The 19,165-nt window shown below is 34.6% G+C and overlaps 1 protein-coding gene across 1 annotated transcript; it reads right to left on the bottom strand.

Moving 5' to 3' along the window:
* Positions 1-1,908: 1,908 nt before the first annotated feature.
* LOC128167933 (angiopoietin-1 receptor-like) lies at positions 1,909-19,121 on the bottom strand. The gene is made up of 17 exons (XM_052833929.1): positions 18,739-19,121; positions 9,226-9,348; positions 8,867-9,004; positions 7,936-8,073; positions 7,494-7,631; positions 6,672-6,806; positions 6,066-6,203; positions 5,562-5,696; positions 5,247-5,407; positions 4,801-4,987; positions 4,597-4,707; positions 4,180-4,364; positions 3,951-4,064; positions 3,627-3,697; positions 3,303-3,440; positions 3,089-3,188; positions 1,909-2,750 (listed from the first exon to the last, which is right to left on the bottom strand). The coding sequence occupies exons 1-17, from the start codon at positions 18,824-18,826 to the stop codon at positions 2,697-2,699; spliced, it is 2,154 nt and encodes a 717-aa protein (XP_052689889.1). The 5' UTR covers positions 18,827-19,121; the 3' UTR covers positions 1,909-2,696.
* Between the last annotated feature and the right edge of the window lie 44 nt (positions 19,122-19,165).

Raw genomic sequence — 19,165 nt, 5'->3', positions numbered from 1 at the left:
TATGGCGGATTTGAATATGAAGATATGAAAATCTTCATAGAGTTCCTAAAACACTTTTGTATGAAGATGTAAATTAAAATTTCATAATTAATTTCTATCATGAAAATTCCAGCTAAAAAAATTTATAAAAAATTTAAAATCTTTGTAAATATAAACAGTTAAATAGCCGCAGCGAGGTTCGAACTCATGACTTGTTGATTAGCAGTGGACGCTGTTTGAACGTGCATCGGGCTACGCTTATGGGCATAAAACTGTGAACGTGAAATCAACAATTGTTATAGTTCATTTTATTGTTTATTTCAAAAGAAAGATTAACAGTCAAAAAATGGAGATGTCAAAAATCTCCTTTGTGATTCGTCTTTGTCAGTGGCTGAACACGATCAGTTACTTGTACTGAGGAGAGATCAAAACATCAATGTCGGATGAAAACTTAAATAAGTAGGGGTGAGTAGGGGATAAGTGTTCCCCAAAAAAAATTGCGGCAGAAATAAAAGCATAAGTTGTTTTTCTTATTTTACATTGGACTTCATTATTTAGACTACACTGTAGTTAATTGTATTGTAATACATTTACCGTCGGAGACTTGAGAATACGATCAACATATGAAAAGGGATGATTTCTTGATGAAAAACTTGTGGCCTATTTCGCCGGACACTCTCAGCCACCGTCGACACTAAATCTTTTTACTTCGTCCTCTTAATACATTGATGTAAATAAATTCTTGTTTACATTATCAAGTCTATATAACGGTTTGCATGCTGCAATTTAAACGTTTTGGTCTTCGCCACGTATACCAAAACATGTACGGTGTATTTTACACTAATAAAATTCTTTCTATGGTGATTCATGCGAGGTATGAAGGTGGCGACATTGCTGAAAAAATACATTAAAAAACCACGCTTTTGCGGGTTATATAATTTTTGTCTGCAATGATCGCCACCCGCATGAATCATCAGAATAAACATTTTGTTGTTAATATTTACATCTTTCTTTTAACAAATTAATAAATTAATTGTAAAAAGTAGTAAAATTCGCCAAAATTACTGATAATGGGCATCAGTACGTTAGCTATGAGAAACAGCCAAATCGTCTCTTTTGGGAATTTGACATCATCATGATTATTTCTTGCAGTCCGTGAATTTTCTTTGGTCGCTGTAGGTTTGGACCAATCGATAAACAGGGCGTGTCTATATCCCTGTCAGTTTCAGCCGCTGTAGATTTCGACCAATCGATAAACGGGGCATGTAGGTTTCAGTCTGGATGTTTCTTCTAAACTTTGGTGTTTCATACGGCATAAGAAGGTGGCGATATTTTTTTCTGCAATGATCTGGCTGTTCCGATAGAATTATGAATTAACTGTTATAAAATAGAAGGAATTATACTCGGTAGATGTAAATATAATAATTCAATGGTTGTTAATGTAACCCTTTTTTTTTTTAGAATGCAGTGATTTATTTGATTTGAATTTGAAAAGAGTGTTTATGTTGGAACACTTCCAGATTCTTTAATATGTATTTGCATTTCAAGTGCAGTGGTTCTTGGGAAGAAGATGCTTTAAGACACACGTTCTATTATAGCACTGTTTTGCAATTATTTATCTTTTGTTTTTAACAATATAGAATCCCATTTTGATAAGGATGCTTTGAACTAAGGTTGATTAAATTTGGCCAAGTGGTTTTAGAGAAAAATTCAAAAATTTGAAAAATTTACTGACGGCCGCCGGACAATATGTGATTAGAAAAGCTTCTTTGAACCTTCGGTCCAGGTGAGCTAAAATGTGAAATGTGTAAGTCTCAATACTGCTGTTCTTGGAGGAAAGTGATATTCAAGCATTTTAAGTACTCTCACAATGGTATTTGACTAGATACACAATCAAAAATGCATTAAAAAACAACCATGACCATAAAATATTGTTTATGTTTATTTGGTTTGCATGGTCAAAACACTACAAAACAGACTGTAATCTATATATAGAAGTCAAAACGCTCCAAAAATAATGGAAATAAACAGAGTTTAAAAGATGTACATAAACAAAACAGATATAATGTATAATAATTTGTAATTGACATTGAGATATTAAGAATACATAAAGTATAATAAATTAATCATTAAATATACATGTAGTTCTTTACAGTAAAAAAGCCCCTGCAACAAATTTATCACACATTTCTATTAAATTGACAGAATTGCTTGAAGTCAACAATTAAAAGGTGAACTGTACCAGTCTGTCACTGTATGCATCATCTGTACATGTAATTTGTATAAACAACAAACACCTTTCGGTGTATAAGACTGGAGATAAATTCGTTTTTCCCCACTATATAGTATGATGTATCACGTGTATGGTGGTCACGTGTATATTCCCCCATGGTGGTCACATGTTTATTACCCACGCTGGTCACGTGTATATCCCCCATCTAATCTCTCCAATAGAGTCATCCACGAAAACACCTCTATGAGGCTTTGTCTTATTTATCATACTACTTTATACGTTAAGTTATTATATCTTTATCAGAAACAATACAATTCATGCAAATATCTGCAGTGCAGAGGTTCTGCTTGGTTCGACAAGTCGTGCTTCCTGTGACGGCGAGTCCGCCTTTTTCCCGAAATGCTTGAATCGTACATGGAGCGAAGCTATTAGTTTCAGATTTGAATCTATGATAAAAATATTATAGATTTGGCGAAATCCAGCTTCACTTAATCTCGGCGTAGTGATTCCCTTCATTGACATCAAGATTCATGTACACCTGTGTAAAAATAAAAATGAATTAATGATAAATAAAAGTCTTTATTTATGATAATTCCTTTTTTTGTACTTATTGCAGCATTGTTGTAACCCGTCCCTTGTTATCAGTAGAATTATTGACTCTAGAATTCTCGAATACATCGTTCATATGTACTTTTCGAAAATGTTAATGGTAATCTTATTGTTTTCGTGACCAGAAAACCATGATATCATATTAAGATAACTTTGGTTCCATGGCACAACCCTGACTTTACGTTAGATGACGCCTCAAGTTACTCTCATTTTAATATAAGCACATGTAACATTATTTTAAAACAGAGATCATGCAATGAGCTTTACCTGACTGTCTTCGAGCATGCGCTGTAACCGGAGGACAATGTCACTAAAATATGGACGGGAATCCGGATTTTCGTTCCAGCATTGTAACATCATGGCATACCTGCAAACGTCAGTTTAGACTTCTTATATTGAACTAGATACATATAAGGTATATGTTACCAAGAAATACAAGAAAAGAAAAATATAATCATAATATTATGGTGAATAAACTTACAAAGCTGGTTCGCAATTTCTTGGTCTGCGCATGCGGAATCCCTGTTTCAGTAGATGACACATTTGGGCGGTGTCTATACCATGGTAGGGGGTTCCTCCGAGAGTGCAGACCTCCCATAGCAAAACCCCAAATGACCAACTAAAAAAATATTTGTTTTTAAAATTGAATGTCTTTTTCATATAACATATTTTAAGCAACTTTTTTTTTCAAAGCCCCCCCCCCCCCTTAGATTAGCTGTGAATAAATTTCAGGATGTTGATCGCTTTACTAGTATCTGATATAGTAACATGACTGTTTAAGTACAACAAGAACAGTTTGACTCACACATCACTCTGTGACGTATAGGTTGCGTTGAATAATGATTCTGGTGCCAGCCATTTCACAGGAACTCGAGTCTAGAAAATGAAAAACCAAAATCTATCATTTGTTTTTTAAATTTGTATAATGTTATTATTGTTATGTTGAAATGTTTCTTTGTGTTAAATCTTCAGGTGAAATCAAAGTACGTCACACAAAGAATCAAAAGTAAAAGCAATTGAAAAGATATAATGACCCGCTATTGTTGGCATTAATTGTGCTTCAAATAACTGTTTACTTTATAATTAGCATTTATCTAAAAGCTTTAAAATAGTTTTGAGAAAAACCTACATTTGAAGTTTTGACATAGGTGTCGTCATTTTTGGACAGTCCGAAGTCCGCTACCTTGGCTATCAGATGTTCATCCAGTAAAACATTGCGGGCGGCAACATCTCTGTGAATTATCTGGAAGAATAATACATGAGAAACATTTTTATTGCTCCTCTTGTGTCGATCAAATAAGTACAGAATTTGGAATGTAAAAATGTGTTTTAGCGTGACGTGCATGAACCGGAAGTACCTGTCTGTCTGCAAGGTGTGACAAACCGGAAGCAACTTCCAATGCAAATTTGAGCAGCACCGATTTTTGGACTGGTGAGATTACTTTGGCATTAGCGTACAGATTATTTTTACATCGCTTCATTTTCCTTAAGTAAGACCGCAAATCGCCGTTTACGCAAAATTCCATGGCAACGTACATAGTTCCTAGATGAAAATAAAACAACATATCGTGAATTACATAATTTTATGATAGCGATTACGAACTCGACTATTACGACACCAAAAAAAAAAAAATAACTCAAAACGTGACAGAACTAAAATATATACAGAGTAACATGTCTGACTCTTTTAATGTTACATCATGATGTTCAGTTCGGTAAAAGTCTTCCAAAAACAACACTTTCTGAATGAAAAGCGATGGGAGAAAAATAGAAACCTTGTATATGACAAGCGCCCACCAGGCACACCACGTTTGGATGCTGACCCACTTTCTTCAGAATGTTCAGTTCATTCATAAAATCGTTCTTATCTCTTTCCGATGATGACTCTGAAAACATAAATAAAAGCTTTTACACAATAGCCCTTTGAAGTTGTGGTAACTGTGTTGTATCAGTGGGTCTATTTCCATCGTGGTGCTCACCCTTCAATGACTTCACCGCCACTGGTATCTTGTGGTCTCTGTCTTGTTTCACATATCCCTTTTTCACCATCCCAAACTGTCCGTGTCCAAGTTTCTCATTGGTTATTACAAGATTATACTTGTTCAACTCGAACGGGCCAGACAACACCTGCTCATACAAATGCAGTTCTGGACTTTGTAAGCTTCTCTGAAAGTCGAGAAAAGATAGAGTATGAAATTTCACAAAAATTCATGTCGAAAGGTAGAATGTTAAATGTCGCTTTGACTATCCCACTGAAAATTGTCGCAAAATATCAACCGCCACGAGTTATTAATCATATAGAATAAATATCATCAATAATCTACATGTATTTCAAGTCGTTGTTTGGAATAAACATCATAAATATTTGTATTTTTTGCGATAGAGAATTAAAATATCAAAAATCAAAACTATGGTATAAACTTACAGTGGAGAGCCTGTAGAAGCGACTAAAGAGGCCGTGTTTGTACCGCACACACACGAAGTACATCACAGTAGCGGTGAAGAGCAATAGAAGGACCACGATCACAGACACCAGCACAGACATCAAAAGGTTGTGCGTCAAAGGATTGGCAGCGCCATCAGAATCTATAATAATGAAAGCACAAAGCGTTACTGTACTTCCCTGCTCAATGCCACCAAATCGAGAAAAATACAACTTAACCCTTTTCGGTGTTTATATAGTGCTTTTTAAAAAAGAAAATTATCTTGTGGCCCAAAGAATATTAAAAAAGTAACAAACCTATACACAGGGATCCCTTAAATCCCTCCATGCAGCCCCCGGTACATGTACCATTGTTAGGCAAACATGCCTCGCCCTTGATGCAGTGCCCACACTTGAAACTGCACGCTAGCCCGTATGTCCCTTTTGGACAAACTTTAATAGAAAACATGTATGTCAATTTAGGTGTGCTTCGACAAAAAGTCATACTTCACAATATATACCATAAGATTAAAACAATTAATTTGTAAATTTATATTTGCCAAAAGATGTTTAATTCATATCGATTTCGTTAAAAGAAAGAGATCTTGTTTATGACGGCGCTGTTTAACTAATCAGGGAAAAAGTTTTACAAAAATTGTTATTGAACTAGTTTTTGCTTGAAATGTACTCAAATCTGTTTAAAATACCAGTAGAAAAAGTTTTACAAAAATTATGTTATTGAACTATTTTTTGCTTGAAATGTCTGTTTAAAATACCAGTGTGCTTATTTTCTGCAATGTAATATGTAAGACTGGAACGCACCTTCGTCACAGCGAGGCCCCCTCCATCCGCTGGAGCACCCCTCACATATACCCCCGCGGGTAGGGTCACAATTCTCCCCTCCGTGACAGTGTCCGCAGGCCAGAGTACAGTTTGGACCGTAAGTATTATTTTTGCACTCTAAATATAACGCAAAGTCGAAATTAGAGCACAACCACCTTAAAAAGTGCATAATTCGTCGGTTTATCTTCTTAAATTGTTACATTTGTCAAATAAATGAGAAACTTTTTGCTTCTGTTCCTACGATGTGCTACCAGACCTATTTATTCACACAAAGCGATCTAGTGAGTAACAGAAGATCGTGATGAAATGTTTACAAAACATGCAGATAGACGCCATAACAGCTCAATTTGTTAGGATCCAGATGGAAAGAGTTGTAGATAGCATGAAAATTTACTCTTCATTATTACATATAAATTTCGTCTTTGTGGAGTGCAAATGGAACTCCAAACGCATCAATTACAAGCTTGCCTTTGTTAATTTTTTATTTAATTCGAGACATGTGAAAATACCAATGGGTTTATATGATCAATGCTTTCTTGTGCTGCTTTGGAGAGACACATAGTTAAATGTACTAATATGACTCACTGTCGAGACAATTTGACCCAGTCCATCCTGGTTTGCATCCTGCTGCGCAACGTCCGGTCACATGGTCACACGCACCATTTAGGCACTTTCCACAAGCGTTTTTACACTCGTTACCAAAGAAACCAAGACGACATCCTAAAAATATGAAGTTAATTATGTTCATTCATTCAATTTATCACGTTATCGGCAAGAATTAGACAGTTGTTTCTAAAAATACCAAGACCACATCCTACATATCTAAAGTTATGTTCACTCGGTTAATTATAGAATGTCATACTACAAGTATTCGACAGGAATGTCGGTTAGTCGGTGGTTGGCCCACTCTAACGATATTTTTAGTCAATGAACATGATGAGACCAACAGGTGAGGGATCATGTAAAAATATTCAGGCTGATCATCCCTACTACAGGAGATTTAAATTATCAACTTGTTTTATGTTTATCTTTATATCTAACTCTTTGGACCCGTAACCATGATCACATCACAAAGAGAATAACAGATTGTTTCAAGTGTTGGGTACTCCAACATCAGTCAGGACTACTGAGATACAGTGGGGAGGGCGTAGCTCTAAATGAAATAATTATCTCATTACAACCGAATTCATTCACAGAAAAACATACAGCAGGCAGAAAATAAATCTCTGACGATAAAAAATATCGCTGGGCACGCAGTGTTATATTGGCTTTTAATGATTGCACTCTTTGCGCCTCGTGTGCTTCATGACGCCACCTTCAACGCTTTATCTTGTTTACGTTTATCATTCAGCAAATTGCCTGAATTCTTCCAATACACACGTTCTAAATTTGACAGAAACTACGTACGTCGGTCGCATTTTTCTCCGGTCCAACCGTGCTCACATCCTGATGTGCATTGACCCGTAACGGGGTCACAAGTTGACCCATTCCCACATTTTCCACACGCCATGGAACAGGCTATCCCGTATGTCTGAGGAGGGCATTCTAGAGTTTTGAAAAAGAGATCAATATCAGAATGTGTGGAATTTAAATTAAAATGACATTATAATTTGTAAAATACAGTCAGTTGCCAAATTGAATTAATGAAAGACCAAATATAATGCTTTAGTAAGTGTAACGCGATAAGGCTTTCGGAAAAAAAGTTCGGATCTGTGGATTCAAATTTTCGAGTAAGGCAACAGTTCTGCAGCTTGGATTAGGGTTGTGCTCTGGTTTAGGGGATGTTTTAAATTAATAGCGTTTTATCCGAATATCAGAGCATGCCTCTGTGTCCCGGGTCTCCCCCTACCTTGGTCACACCGGGCCCCGCTGTAGCCTGTCTGACATCCCCCGCTACATTTTCCAGTGATGGCGTTACAAACTTGTCCAGAGTTACATTTTCCGCATTTTCCGGAACAATTAAAGCCATAACTGTACGCCTCACACGCTGAAAATGTTTAAGAAATATATATATTTTTAACAGTGAAATTGTAAGCACAGTGGATTGTTCTAAAACATGCAAAAATTGTTGAACGAAGCCCTACTATCATTATCTATCAAAGAAAAAAAGATATGATTTTGATGAATTTGGATAATAGTAAAATTAATCAAGCTCTGGTAGCGAAAAAGATTGCGTTACTTTTAAACTTTGTGGTCGAAAATCTTACTTTTCAAGTAACTATTAACATAAGCAATGATAAAAAAAGTTTCCACTTTATTTTATTTGTAATTTCGGGAAAGTAAACTATTAATTCTAAGATTTTGCGTTGGTTGTATTTTTTTCTCGGAAATCCAAACTAAATCATTTGCCTCTCTTCAATAGCTAATTCTTTTACAATCTTAAGCTTGAATCTGTATAACGTCGGTGCTGCATATTAAATTCATTACGTCATCAGCCAGCCACCTGGAACATGTATCAGGCCGGAACCTTTTATTTTTGATATAAGTAAGCATTTTGGGGTTTTCTGTATTTTCCCGTAAAATTTTGATAAGGTTTATTACAATTAAATTGCGGGCAGGGAAGTAATATCATTTTGCTAAAATATGCATAATTTTGATATGATTAAATCAATTTTTCAAACCCTCATTGATGAATGTAGCATCGTCCTATGAATCAAACAATTCTAATATGAAAGTCTCTAAGTACATGTAGTTATTGAAACTGAAGGCAAACAATCTATCTTAAAACTATTAAATTGATAATAAGCAGTTATTAAGCAGAGTTTAGCGTGGGTTCTTACGATCTTTGCAGAGTTCCCCCTTAAAGCCGGGTAGACAGCCGTTCTGGCATTGACCGGTATTCAGGTCACAGGGTTCTTCATTGAGACAGTGTCCGCAGTGTAGCTTACAGTTTGGTCCATACGTGTAGGAGTCGCATCCTGAAAGAGACACACAAGCTCAGATCATTGGAATTTTAATTTTTTAAACCTTTAGAATGACATTGTCTTTTTATGTATTATTTTAATTATCATATCAGATGTATACGTATAAAGCTACAAGTATGTTAAGCGTTTTTGAAGAATGTTTTTTTTTAATTTTAAATTTTTAAATTGAGTGGGGGGGGGGGGGGGGTTATGAAGGGGGTAAGGTAAGGGCTTACGTTCGTCACATCGTGGCCCTCGCCAGCCCTGAAGACACCCTCCCAGACATCTCTCTGTGCGCGTGCATCCCTCCTGACAGTTTTCTGGACAGGCGTTGGGACAGTGCTCCCCAGGGATACAAGCTGCAAAAGTAAGTTTTCCAGTTTTATAGTAATATATAGTACAAACCAATACATCATATACAGCAGTATTAAGAGGAATTTGCTGGAAACTTTAATTCGCTCTATCGGTATAAAACTTGTATACAAAAAAAAATGACATGCAAGCTCATCGGTATTAAGAACTAATGTATTATTTTATTATATATTTCAATAATTCGCTGGAACACTATATTTTGATGAATATGAAAATGCTAAAAATATTTTAAATTGTTTTTATTTCAATTATATTTCAATGTTTTGTGTTTTTAACCTTATTGTACCCTTTTCAAGCTAATGTGATCCTTTAGTACGAAAACAAATCTTATTTTTCACAAGAATAATGTAGAGTTCAAAATTAGAAAGTTAATGAACTGTGTTCAATTGGTTGTAATTAGGATCTAGACATCCTATGTCATGTCTATGTCATCGACATATTAATTCTTTTGAAATAAATTTGAAATTTTGATATTACAAATGCTCATTTCAGAATCTATAGTTTTCATTTTAAATTATCCAATCATTTGCGTCCGCCGAAAAATCTAAAATTGTTCAGTATGAATAGATATTCTTAAGAAAGTAAACCGCATTTCTAGAAAACCTCGATTATTGTTCTCTTTCATATTCAGCATAACATAAGTCAACCACCGTCAGTTTCAATGAGATATCAATGTACAAGTACTTAATTGGTTGTTATATAATTACTAGTACGCGGGACTAGACAGACGGATACTAAAGTAAGGCGTGTGAAGATTCTCAAATGAAGTATCTTCCTTAGTGGAATCACATGTCTATTCAAAATGTTCATTTGCGGTTTAAAATACGTTCAAGGGTGCAAAACTTACTTAAAACCAGGGAAGGTTAAATTTTTTGTATTAATCGATTGAGTTCTCATTTTGGAAAGAAAAAATATGTCAAGATTCTCCTTTTGACGAGACGTTATCTTTTTAGATGATATACAAATGGAAATGCAATACATACTGTTCGCATAAACGCAGATTAAAAACATAGGCCAAAAAGTAAATTGAAAGGTGGCGTTTGACCGGAAGGCGATGTAATAGCGAACAACGTCATCACACAGAAACCGCTGACGCAGGTTATTGTTTACAACATTCATAATCATCAAAGAAAGTATATTGTTTATATAAATTATATAATATCAATATCTGTTTTAATTTATTGTAATCAGAAACTAAATCGGTAAGATGCAAATTTCATCGGGAACATGTGTACATGTTCGGATAATCTATAATGGACCATACTTGTCTAGAATACATGTAACTATTCGCACCAAGAATCAACTGGCATACATGTACATGCATACGTAATTCTGACTAAAACATTTGCAACCTTAAACAAACATAATGTTTCTTTGAAACGATAATATCGATTTAACAAAATCGTGTTCTGAAAAAGACCTTTCCCTTAAGACTTTTATCTTGCAATGTGATCTCTAGATAACGTATTCAATTAAAATTGAAGATTCTCTTCTGGTATTAGTTCTTCAGTTCCGTCCTCATATTATCAAAACAACGTGATTGCATAATATCGCATTGACAGTGTCAAGGACACAGGTCAGAAGACTCCCGGGGTCGGTGCGTAGTCCACTCGGTGAGGAGAGAGTTGTCAGCAGATGCAGAAGTGATCGATAGCGAGCACCGGAAGTACTTCTAACGTGTTGACATGTCGATTCAGGTGCAGTAGGCTGACGACAACTGTCAGTGAATGGCCCTATATATCTAGTGTCTCTTTCTCAGATTTCATCGCTCAAAACTGTCTAATGGCATTGGATGTGCACGTACACAGCTAATCAAGGTTATAAAAGAGCTCTTCAGGAAGGAGCTAGCCATTGAACTCATATTCATCATGGTTTTTACTTACACATCAATAATGAAATATCTTATACACATTAATAATGAACAAAAACTTATCTATGTAAATCTTTAAATACGTCTTAGCATTAATGTTTTAAATTTTGATTGTAAAGAAACTCTCGTGAGATTTATAAAACATGTATTATTTAATTCAATTTTAGGTTTGCCTCATGGGTTGGTTATTAATAAATGTTGTTCATTTCGCAAAATATTGTCTATTAATGCGACTATCGCCTCAATTTGTCTAAAATAGAATAATTGCAGCTTAAGTTCATTTAATATAACGTCTGCGATGCTTCAAGCGAATAATAACAATATTGGTTTTAAAATGACGGTGCGTATGTAATAAAATTTAAGTTGCTAATGAAATATGAGACATTTGTAAGTTTGAATCAAAACAACTCAAAAACATGTCAATTTTTTCACGTCAATTTGAATTAAAACACTAAAAACTTTTTGGTATAGGATATCTCAAAATTAGTTTCGTGAATACTGTTTGCGCTTCAATTTTACTAAAAAGGTAATCAAATTCTACGAATGTTTTTCTCTTTCTTTATTTATACATGTAAAAATATTTGGACCCAATTATGTCACTTTAGCTAAAATTTCGATGATATGCCCCTTACAAACCCGATCATTCTTATAACATGCTCAAGTTTAATTCAAATTTATCTGTGGAATTATGTGTACAGGGCTGCGTTCAAGATCGTAGCTGCTACGTAGGGCTACGATCTTGAACGGAAAGCTAGCCTAGCCGCTATGTAGATATTCTTAGCCTAGATATTTTATGCTAAACATCGAATTCAAGATGGCCACCTTAGTTACCACTTTGTAACAAACACGAGATCTAATTATATAGTAATATTTTATTCCTCCTTTAAGTTATAATGAATCTTAACATGTATATTTCCGCTTGAAATTAACAAATTATGTCAATGTAATAAGTCTTTAGTTGAATATTTCCAACTTCAAATTAGACATCTAGCGGCTAACCTAACGGTCCGTTCAATAAACCTAGATATCTACGACCTAGCGGCTAGGCTAGCAGCTACGATCTTGAACGCAGCCCATGTGTGTGGTCCAGAGGAGTCGTGACATTTTTTGTTCAATAGCATGTTTATATATAATTAAAAAAAAATGATAGCTTCTATTTACTTTAGGTTTTCTTGGATATTTTACGTAAAATTGAAACCCCATTGTGGCCCCTACTGAACCCAATGATGAATATAAGGGACCGACTAAATTTGAAAATTCTGTATCATAACTTCCATGTAGATTGCGTTTTTATGTTTATTTTACAAAAAACATTCATCTTTTTTTTTTCATTACCATTCTTTATTTGACCCTCAACCCAAATTGTTTCAAACTGTAGCTCCTAAATGACAAGGGGTTAAATGGTATAACGCAATCTCTAGACTGCTGTCCTTTACAAAAATTTAGATTATTGATAATCAAACTTGTTCATGACTTTCCCGGAATGTCCGTAAGGATTTTCCCGGCAACGTCCAGTACAGAAAGGTTTGGGATGATTACCGACAATAAAATTAGCACCACCAATAAGGACTACTGTACAACTCGATCGACATTCGGTTGTACTATGACCTGATCAACACTCCGATGGTAGTCCTCAATTTGGTAAAAGTAACCGAGTGAAGTCCAATCAGCGTTTCAACATTTATTACGGATCTGACAGTAATTTTGATGCAGATCGGTGATATCGGGACTGCTGTCCGATTCCGACTAATGTACAAAAGAATCTCAACAGTATATAAAACAATAATTATTCCACAGGGAATATACGGCATGACCAAACCTAAGCATTCTAGATCTGTATATTACATATAACTACTAGTATCTTGTTCTATGATTCGTCAAGCTGTATCAACTCTACAGAAGAATATTTCAATTTTTTTTTCGATTACATACATATTTATTTTATCGATTAACTATGAACCTTCTTTGTGGCCCCCTCCCTAATCACTGAAAGTGGAGCAATCTTAAATCTACCATATATTGAGAGGCTTAAGTAAATCTGTTTATATTATGTCATTCTTATGGTTCTTGGCAAGTTTGAACAAAAGTCCATCCTATTTTCATAGATTTATCATCATCATCTCCATTTATAAAGGAAGTCTGGCCCTTCTTTTGAAGAAAATTTGCATGTTTTGAGCATGCTGTTTCAGCATTCATCAGCCCCCACAACGGAGGGACGTGAGTGACCACGCGTTACAATTGAACACGACCTTGCTTTGTTGAAATTCGAGGCCATCTGAATGCATTTTTAAATCTGAATTGAAGTGTTTCTTTATCGAGAGGGTCAAACACTCAATATACTGGTATATATAAAAGATCATTTGGTATTGTTTTACGGTATGAATCGACACCCCAGAGGAAATAAAACAGTAGAGCCCTGCTCATTAGTGCTGTATTCCTTAAGCGGCCACTTCCCGATTTCTGTGTCGTAATTTTTCAAGTTTGCCTTAGAAGTACACACAGCATTGAGCCTCCCTAGTGCGAGAACCCAGTGCAATGTGTTTTTGTCAGCGAGGCACGCTACCATGGTGAGAAGTTTTGCATAGTTCTCACCTCTAACGGACGAAATACTTGCATTAATGATTTGGGAAGAAGTTGCCGATAGTATCAGTGGGCTAGTTTACAGTACAGATTTTATATGCGGTGGCGGGGACCAAAAATAAAACCCTCACTGTCATCTCTGTCTACCAACAACAGCCATGCTTATTTGTTTATTATTTGAAGTACTCCTTTCAAAACGGAAATTATTAAATGTGACACGATATTCCTGTTTTTCTGTATTGTATTTGCTATACTAGTATTACAAAATCTATCCCTCCGTTTCTCCCTGCTATCATTCAATACAGCTTTATAAAGAAACGATATCAGATTCCCTCCCCTGTTTGAGGAAGAGTTTCCAGAGCTGAATATCTATAACATTAAACAGCCCACAATGTTTCTCTCCGTGTTAACATTAACGGGGCGGAACGAGTGGGTTTCTGTCCAGTTATCATCAAGACAAAAGGCAAAAGCCGAAGTGTTAATCAGTTTCTATTACCAAAAGGTTTGCTGCCTGTTTACATGTTGCTTTGTGAACAACGCCTAGATATACTGCCTCTTTGAGTCCGGACACAAAACTCTTGACACACCAAACTGTTGAACTTACTTGTATGTCCTTTTTTATAACATCGAAAGCAAGTTAAGTTTGACATATAAATTACACGGGAAGCCCATGGCATGGTAACACATGTTTTGGTTACTAAACTGTTATTTCTTTATTTTTTGTGAGAAAATACAACGCAAAAGGGTTTTAAGGTGTAAATCCAAACATGTTTAGCTATCAATAATTATCTTTTTAACGAATCACCACAATTGGAAACAGAATTTCAAAATTTGAATACGCTATATCTGAGTGCGTTTGTAATAACTAATTTATTTTAAAACCCAATATAAGATACCAGTCCTAGCAGGTTTAAAATTCCTCAAGTAACAAATTCAGAAATTACAAATGAAATATGGCAGATTTTAATAACGATAATTTCAGGACCTAAAAAACAAACCATAAAACATTGAAATGGCACCAACTTTCTTTTTAAAAAACATGTCTTGCACCAAAATTTGTTTGAAATTATTTGTAAAATTCCAATAGCAACTCAGCTATCGGGTTAATCGGTCTATTACTCAATGCATGTCTGGAGGAAATCAACAATTTGAAATTCGGAGAAATATGTCTTAGTGCTAATTTTGACAGTACGAAGAAATTGCTACAGATATCAGTCTACCGCGGGCTTTTCTCACTTTCTTTTTATTCATTAGTTCGTCCGTCTGTCTATACTTCGTTGTGTTCAGTTGTGTCATTTGGTTTGACAAAAACATCATATAGCCATTACGTGTACTAGTATATTAATTTTAGTAATTCAAATCTTCCAAGAAAATTTTTAGATTGACAAATGTACAGTATGAACTATAGTGCCTATTAGAGCGCTATATAAAAAGGGTTAATAAGTCAAACGACTGAATGTTATTACAATTTGGAACAACTGAAAATTCTAATCATTATTTCTTTAAAAAAACAAACTGATTATTAACCAAAAAACATTTTGAAAATACCTTCCTACAATCCTAAAGTTGGCTGACTTTTGCAATAAAGGTGACACGTCAAATTTGTCTGCGGTGTACTTTCTCTGTTATTCATATCGTTACAACAATTTCATGTTTTTATAACACGTTGATACACTCAAATATGTATTTCTGACATCAAAAGAAAATATGATAGCATGGTTTTATTTATACGCTCGACCGACAATAAAAATGGTTGAAAGGCATTCAGGTATCTTTGTGGTATGTTCACCCCAGAAATACAAAATAAAGAGCATAAAAAAGATAGCTGAAAACTGACACTTCTTTAACTTTAACAGATATTAATACTAATTATAAATTTTTAATACAGATTTGTTTTATCAAAGCCTGCATCTGTTCGCTTTAACACCCAGAACGGCGTGTATACGCCTGACGAGAGATCTAAAAGTAGAGCATCGTTATCAGTTGGAATTGATAACGAGGCTTACTATTTCAGCGGCAGACGGCAACGTGCAAATTGTCCCCCCGTCACCTGGGTTTTCAGCAGCAAATTAATTAGAAAACCACGAGGAAGGAAGTTTTATGCAGCTTTGTTATCAAGCAATTTACGTTCTGAATGAACATTTTTTGCAAAGGTTCATGGGACTTTTTCATGCAGCAGACGTCATAACTCAAAACCATTTGATTTAATTGCATGTTTTATCGAAATACTTTCTGAAATTTAGACAATCTGTAGATTTCTTAGTGACACACTGAGTGTAATGCAAAGACATACCAAAAATAAAGATTACATTGTAATTTATGTAATATAGGCAGTTAAATAAATGATATGGATTTTGTAATTCAATGCCAGTTCAGATTCTCTTGATATTTATATCTTGTACTATTTTACACTCGAACTTCGTTATTTACAACGCATGGATCAACTTTGGATACAAGACTTTAAACCTTTGAAAGAAAAAGTTGTGCCAAACATCACGCAAAATCTTTGATCCTCCACCTCATGAATTTTTTTTTTTACCATGCCTCATAAACATAATTCCGGTATTTCTTATAGTTCTCTGTCGTCTTCGTCTCAACCTGATAAAAATCAGATTTTTGATCAGCTATGACAACTCCATTCCTTTAAACCTTATTCTTTACCGTTTTAAGCAACAATATTTTTTTTTTATCAATTTATCAAAATTAATAAATAAGTTGTTCTATGTGCAACATTTTTTTAATATTCATTTTGTCAAAATGTAAACCAAAGTTTTTACTTCAGTTTACAGTTTGAATTCTTCTTAAATTTAAGGAGGCTGGGTGGTCAACAACTTAACCACAAGATCTACTTAATTTTTTATGATATGATTTATTTAGTTATAAAATATTATTTTGTGAAAAAAAAAGCCCATACCATACCGTATTTTTCTATATTCTTATACAAAGCTCTTCTTCTAAAGAAGTTAGGGTCTTAAAAATGACCATGATCGTTGAGCTCTCTTAAGGAGTAGCCCGACAATCTTTCAGAATATCAGGGACGTAGCATCGGGATGGGGGGGGGGGGGCTCCCCCCCCCCCCCCTTTTTTTCGCAGTAAAGAATTTTGGAAAATTTATCTTTAAAAAATTGAATTATCATAGATTTGCTACCCCCTTCCACTTTTTTGGGAGTATGTAAAACATTTAAATGAAATAACGAAATTAAGCCAGAAAATAAAATTACAGATAGACTACGCTACCCCCCCCCCCCCCCCCCCGGATTAGGAATTTCATGAGTTTTGCTTGTCAAGATTCTTTTGATGAGTCCCCCCCCCCCCCTTTCAAAAACGATGCTACGTGCCTGAATATTACTGGTGGTATGGTGCAAAAAAGTTTCATATTCGTTCCGTTTGTCTTTTTTAGGCTTTTAGGGGGACAGAAAATTGTTTTATACTACATGTAATGATTTACTATGTGTTTTAGATCTACCTCCACATTTGACGAAATTCCCTCATCATGCTTAGGAATATGATTGCTGCAGCTCAAAATATTTGATGTTGGGATTTTAAAATGCTCAATAATGCTATCGGTACAAATTAATAAAAAAAATGTAGCTAATCTTTTCAATAATGCTATATAAACTATAACTAATCTACATCTTAAAATAGCTGAATTATTTTTAATGTATTAGCATTATTTATGTATTAAATTTTGGTTTTGGGAAGGATCGATTTTGAGGACCCTTTTTTATATACATCATAGAGCTTTGAGAGGTTGAAACTACGTACAAAAAACATTTGAGGGTCTCTTTGAAGATTTGATTCTGGTCTAAAATTGACCAGAATAAAGATTGAACTTCTCTATGAAAGTTCTTTTATTAATTGCAAACTGTTACGTATTCAGAAAACATTTAACAGACTTAGTAGAGTATATGCTTCTTTTTTCCATAAATATCCCGTACATACATAGATAAATATATTGGAACAACTTGCAAATTAATCAAGAACCCCACCCTTTACCGCTGCATTGGTTTCTGTGTAAATATTCTTGACTACTGATTACAGATGGACAAAAACGGGCAGTAAATTAAACTTTTTCGAGTTTTAGAAGAAAATCCAATCTGTATTCAATTTTTCAAATATTATAACATTTCATGCTATTTCAATAGCTATGCCGAAATATTCGTGTGCCTTTTCAACTAAAATCCATATGAATAGTCGTAATAATTTAATTTTTATTTATTTCATTTATAATTTGTATTTATCATTTATCTAATTTAATGAATTTGGACTTTTTAATGACAATTTAAAAAAAAATTGATTATGTCATTTCTAAATTGACGTTATAAAAAAGGTTTAAGCATCCTGTCCACTCCTTAGCCCCCTCACCCCTTAAAGTGAAGCTTCCGATGACACTTAGTGGATTGTTTCTATTCGTGACCAGGGCCAGGTCATTCAATAAAGCACTCCAGTCAGTGACTACCGCACAAAGGTAATTACAGCTCTGCTTCTTGCAATTAAAGATATATCAAGATCGGCGCACTCGAAAACAAAGGCACTGACAGGCCGAACAAAGCAAATGCCTTTCCTTTATATGAAGGAAATCCATAGTTTAAATGAGTTAAACTTGAAAAAAAAACTGAGCTGTTTTGAAAGGATTGAATTGATGGGGAAAACAACAGTTATTACACACATACAAACACAAAAGAAGAGGAGGAGGGTGACAAAAAGCTTAATCTATATTTTCTATATTATTAAAATTAAACTAAAATTGGAAAAATACAAGGCAATGTACATGTATCAAATCAAAGAGTTAACGCACATTTACAACATGTGCTACTTGAAAAGGAAAAAAAAACACAGAGAAAGGTTTGTTTTCAACCTATAAAGAAATTCATATACTTGAAAGATTTACTATAATTAATCCTCAAAATTGAATTATCATAATTACCTGCAAAAGTCGATCTGGTTAAGTCCACAAAGACAATAGCAAAAATGACAGTTGACAATCGGGATAACGGTTTTCTCTGTAAATCCATGTCACCATATATCAAATTCAGTCGAAATAAATTAATGATTATGAAATAAATTAAGTGATTATTTTCGCTGTGCCACAGTTTATGAATGATCGCAGGAATTGCTTCAACTCTGCCGACTAGTGAATATTGGCCCACATCCTTAATTCTAATGACACGACTGTTACCAAACGGCTTCACGCTCTTGAGATTAAGAGAAATGATGTCAAACTTGAGAGCTGCCTCCGTTTTATTTTTATTTTGTGTATATATGTATTTTTAAAGGTTTCGCTGTGTAGACATTAGATCTCAGCGCCTTGGTTTTGTGTGGTGATCGTGAAACATTGCAGAGCGCTATTATAA

The sequence above is a fragment of the Crassostrea angulata genome, chromosome 10 (assembly GCF_025612915.1).
Source record: "Crassostrea angulata isolate pt1a10 chromosome 10, ASM2561291v2, whole genome shotgun sequence".
In the NCBI taxonomy this organism is placed as follows: domain Eukaryota; kingdom Metazoa; phylum Mollusca; class Bivalvia; order Ostreida; family Ostreidae; genus Magallana; species Magallana angulata.
Note: the sequence above shows the minus strand (reverse complement) of the source record. Positions and strands in the feature narration are given on the sequence as shown.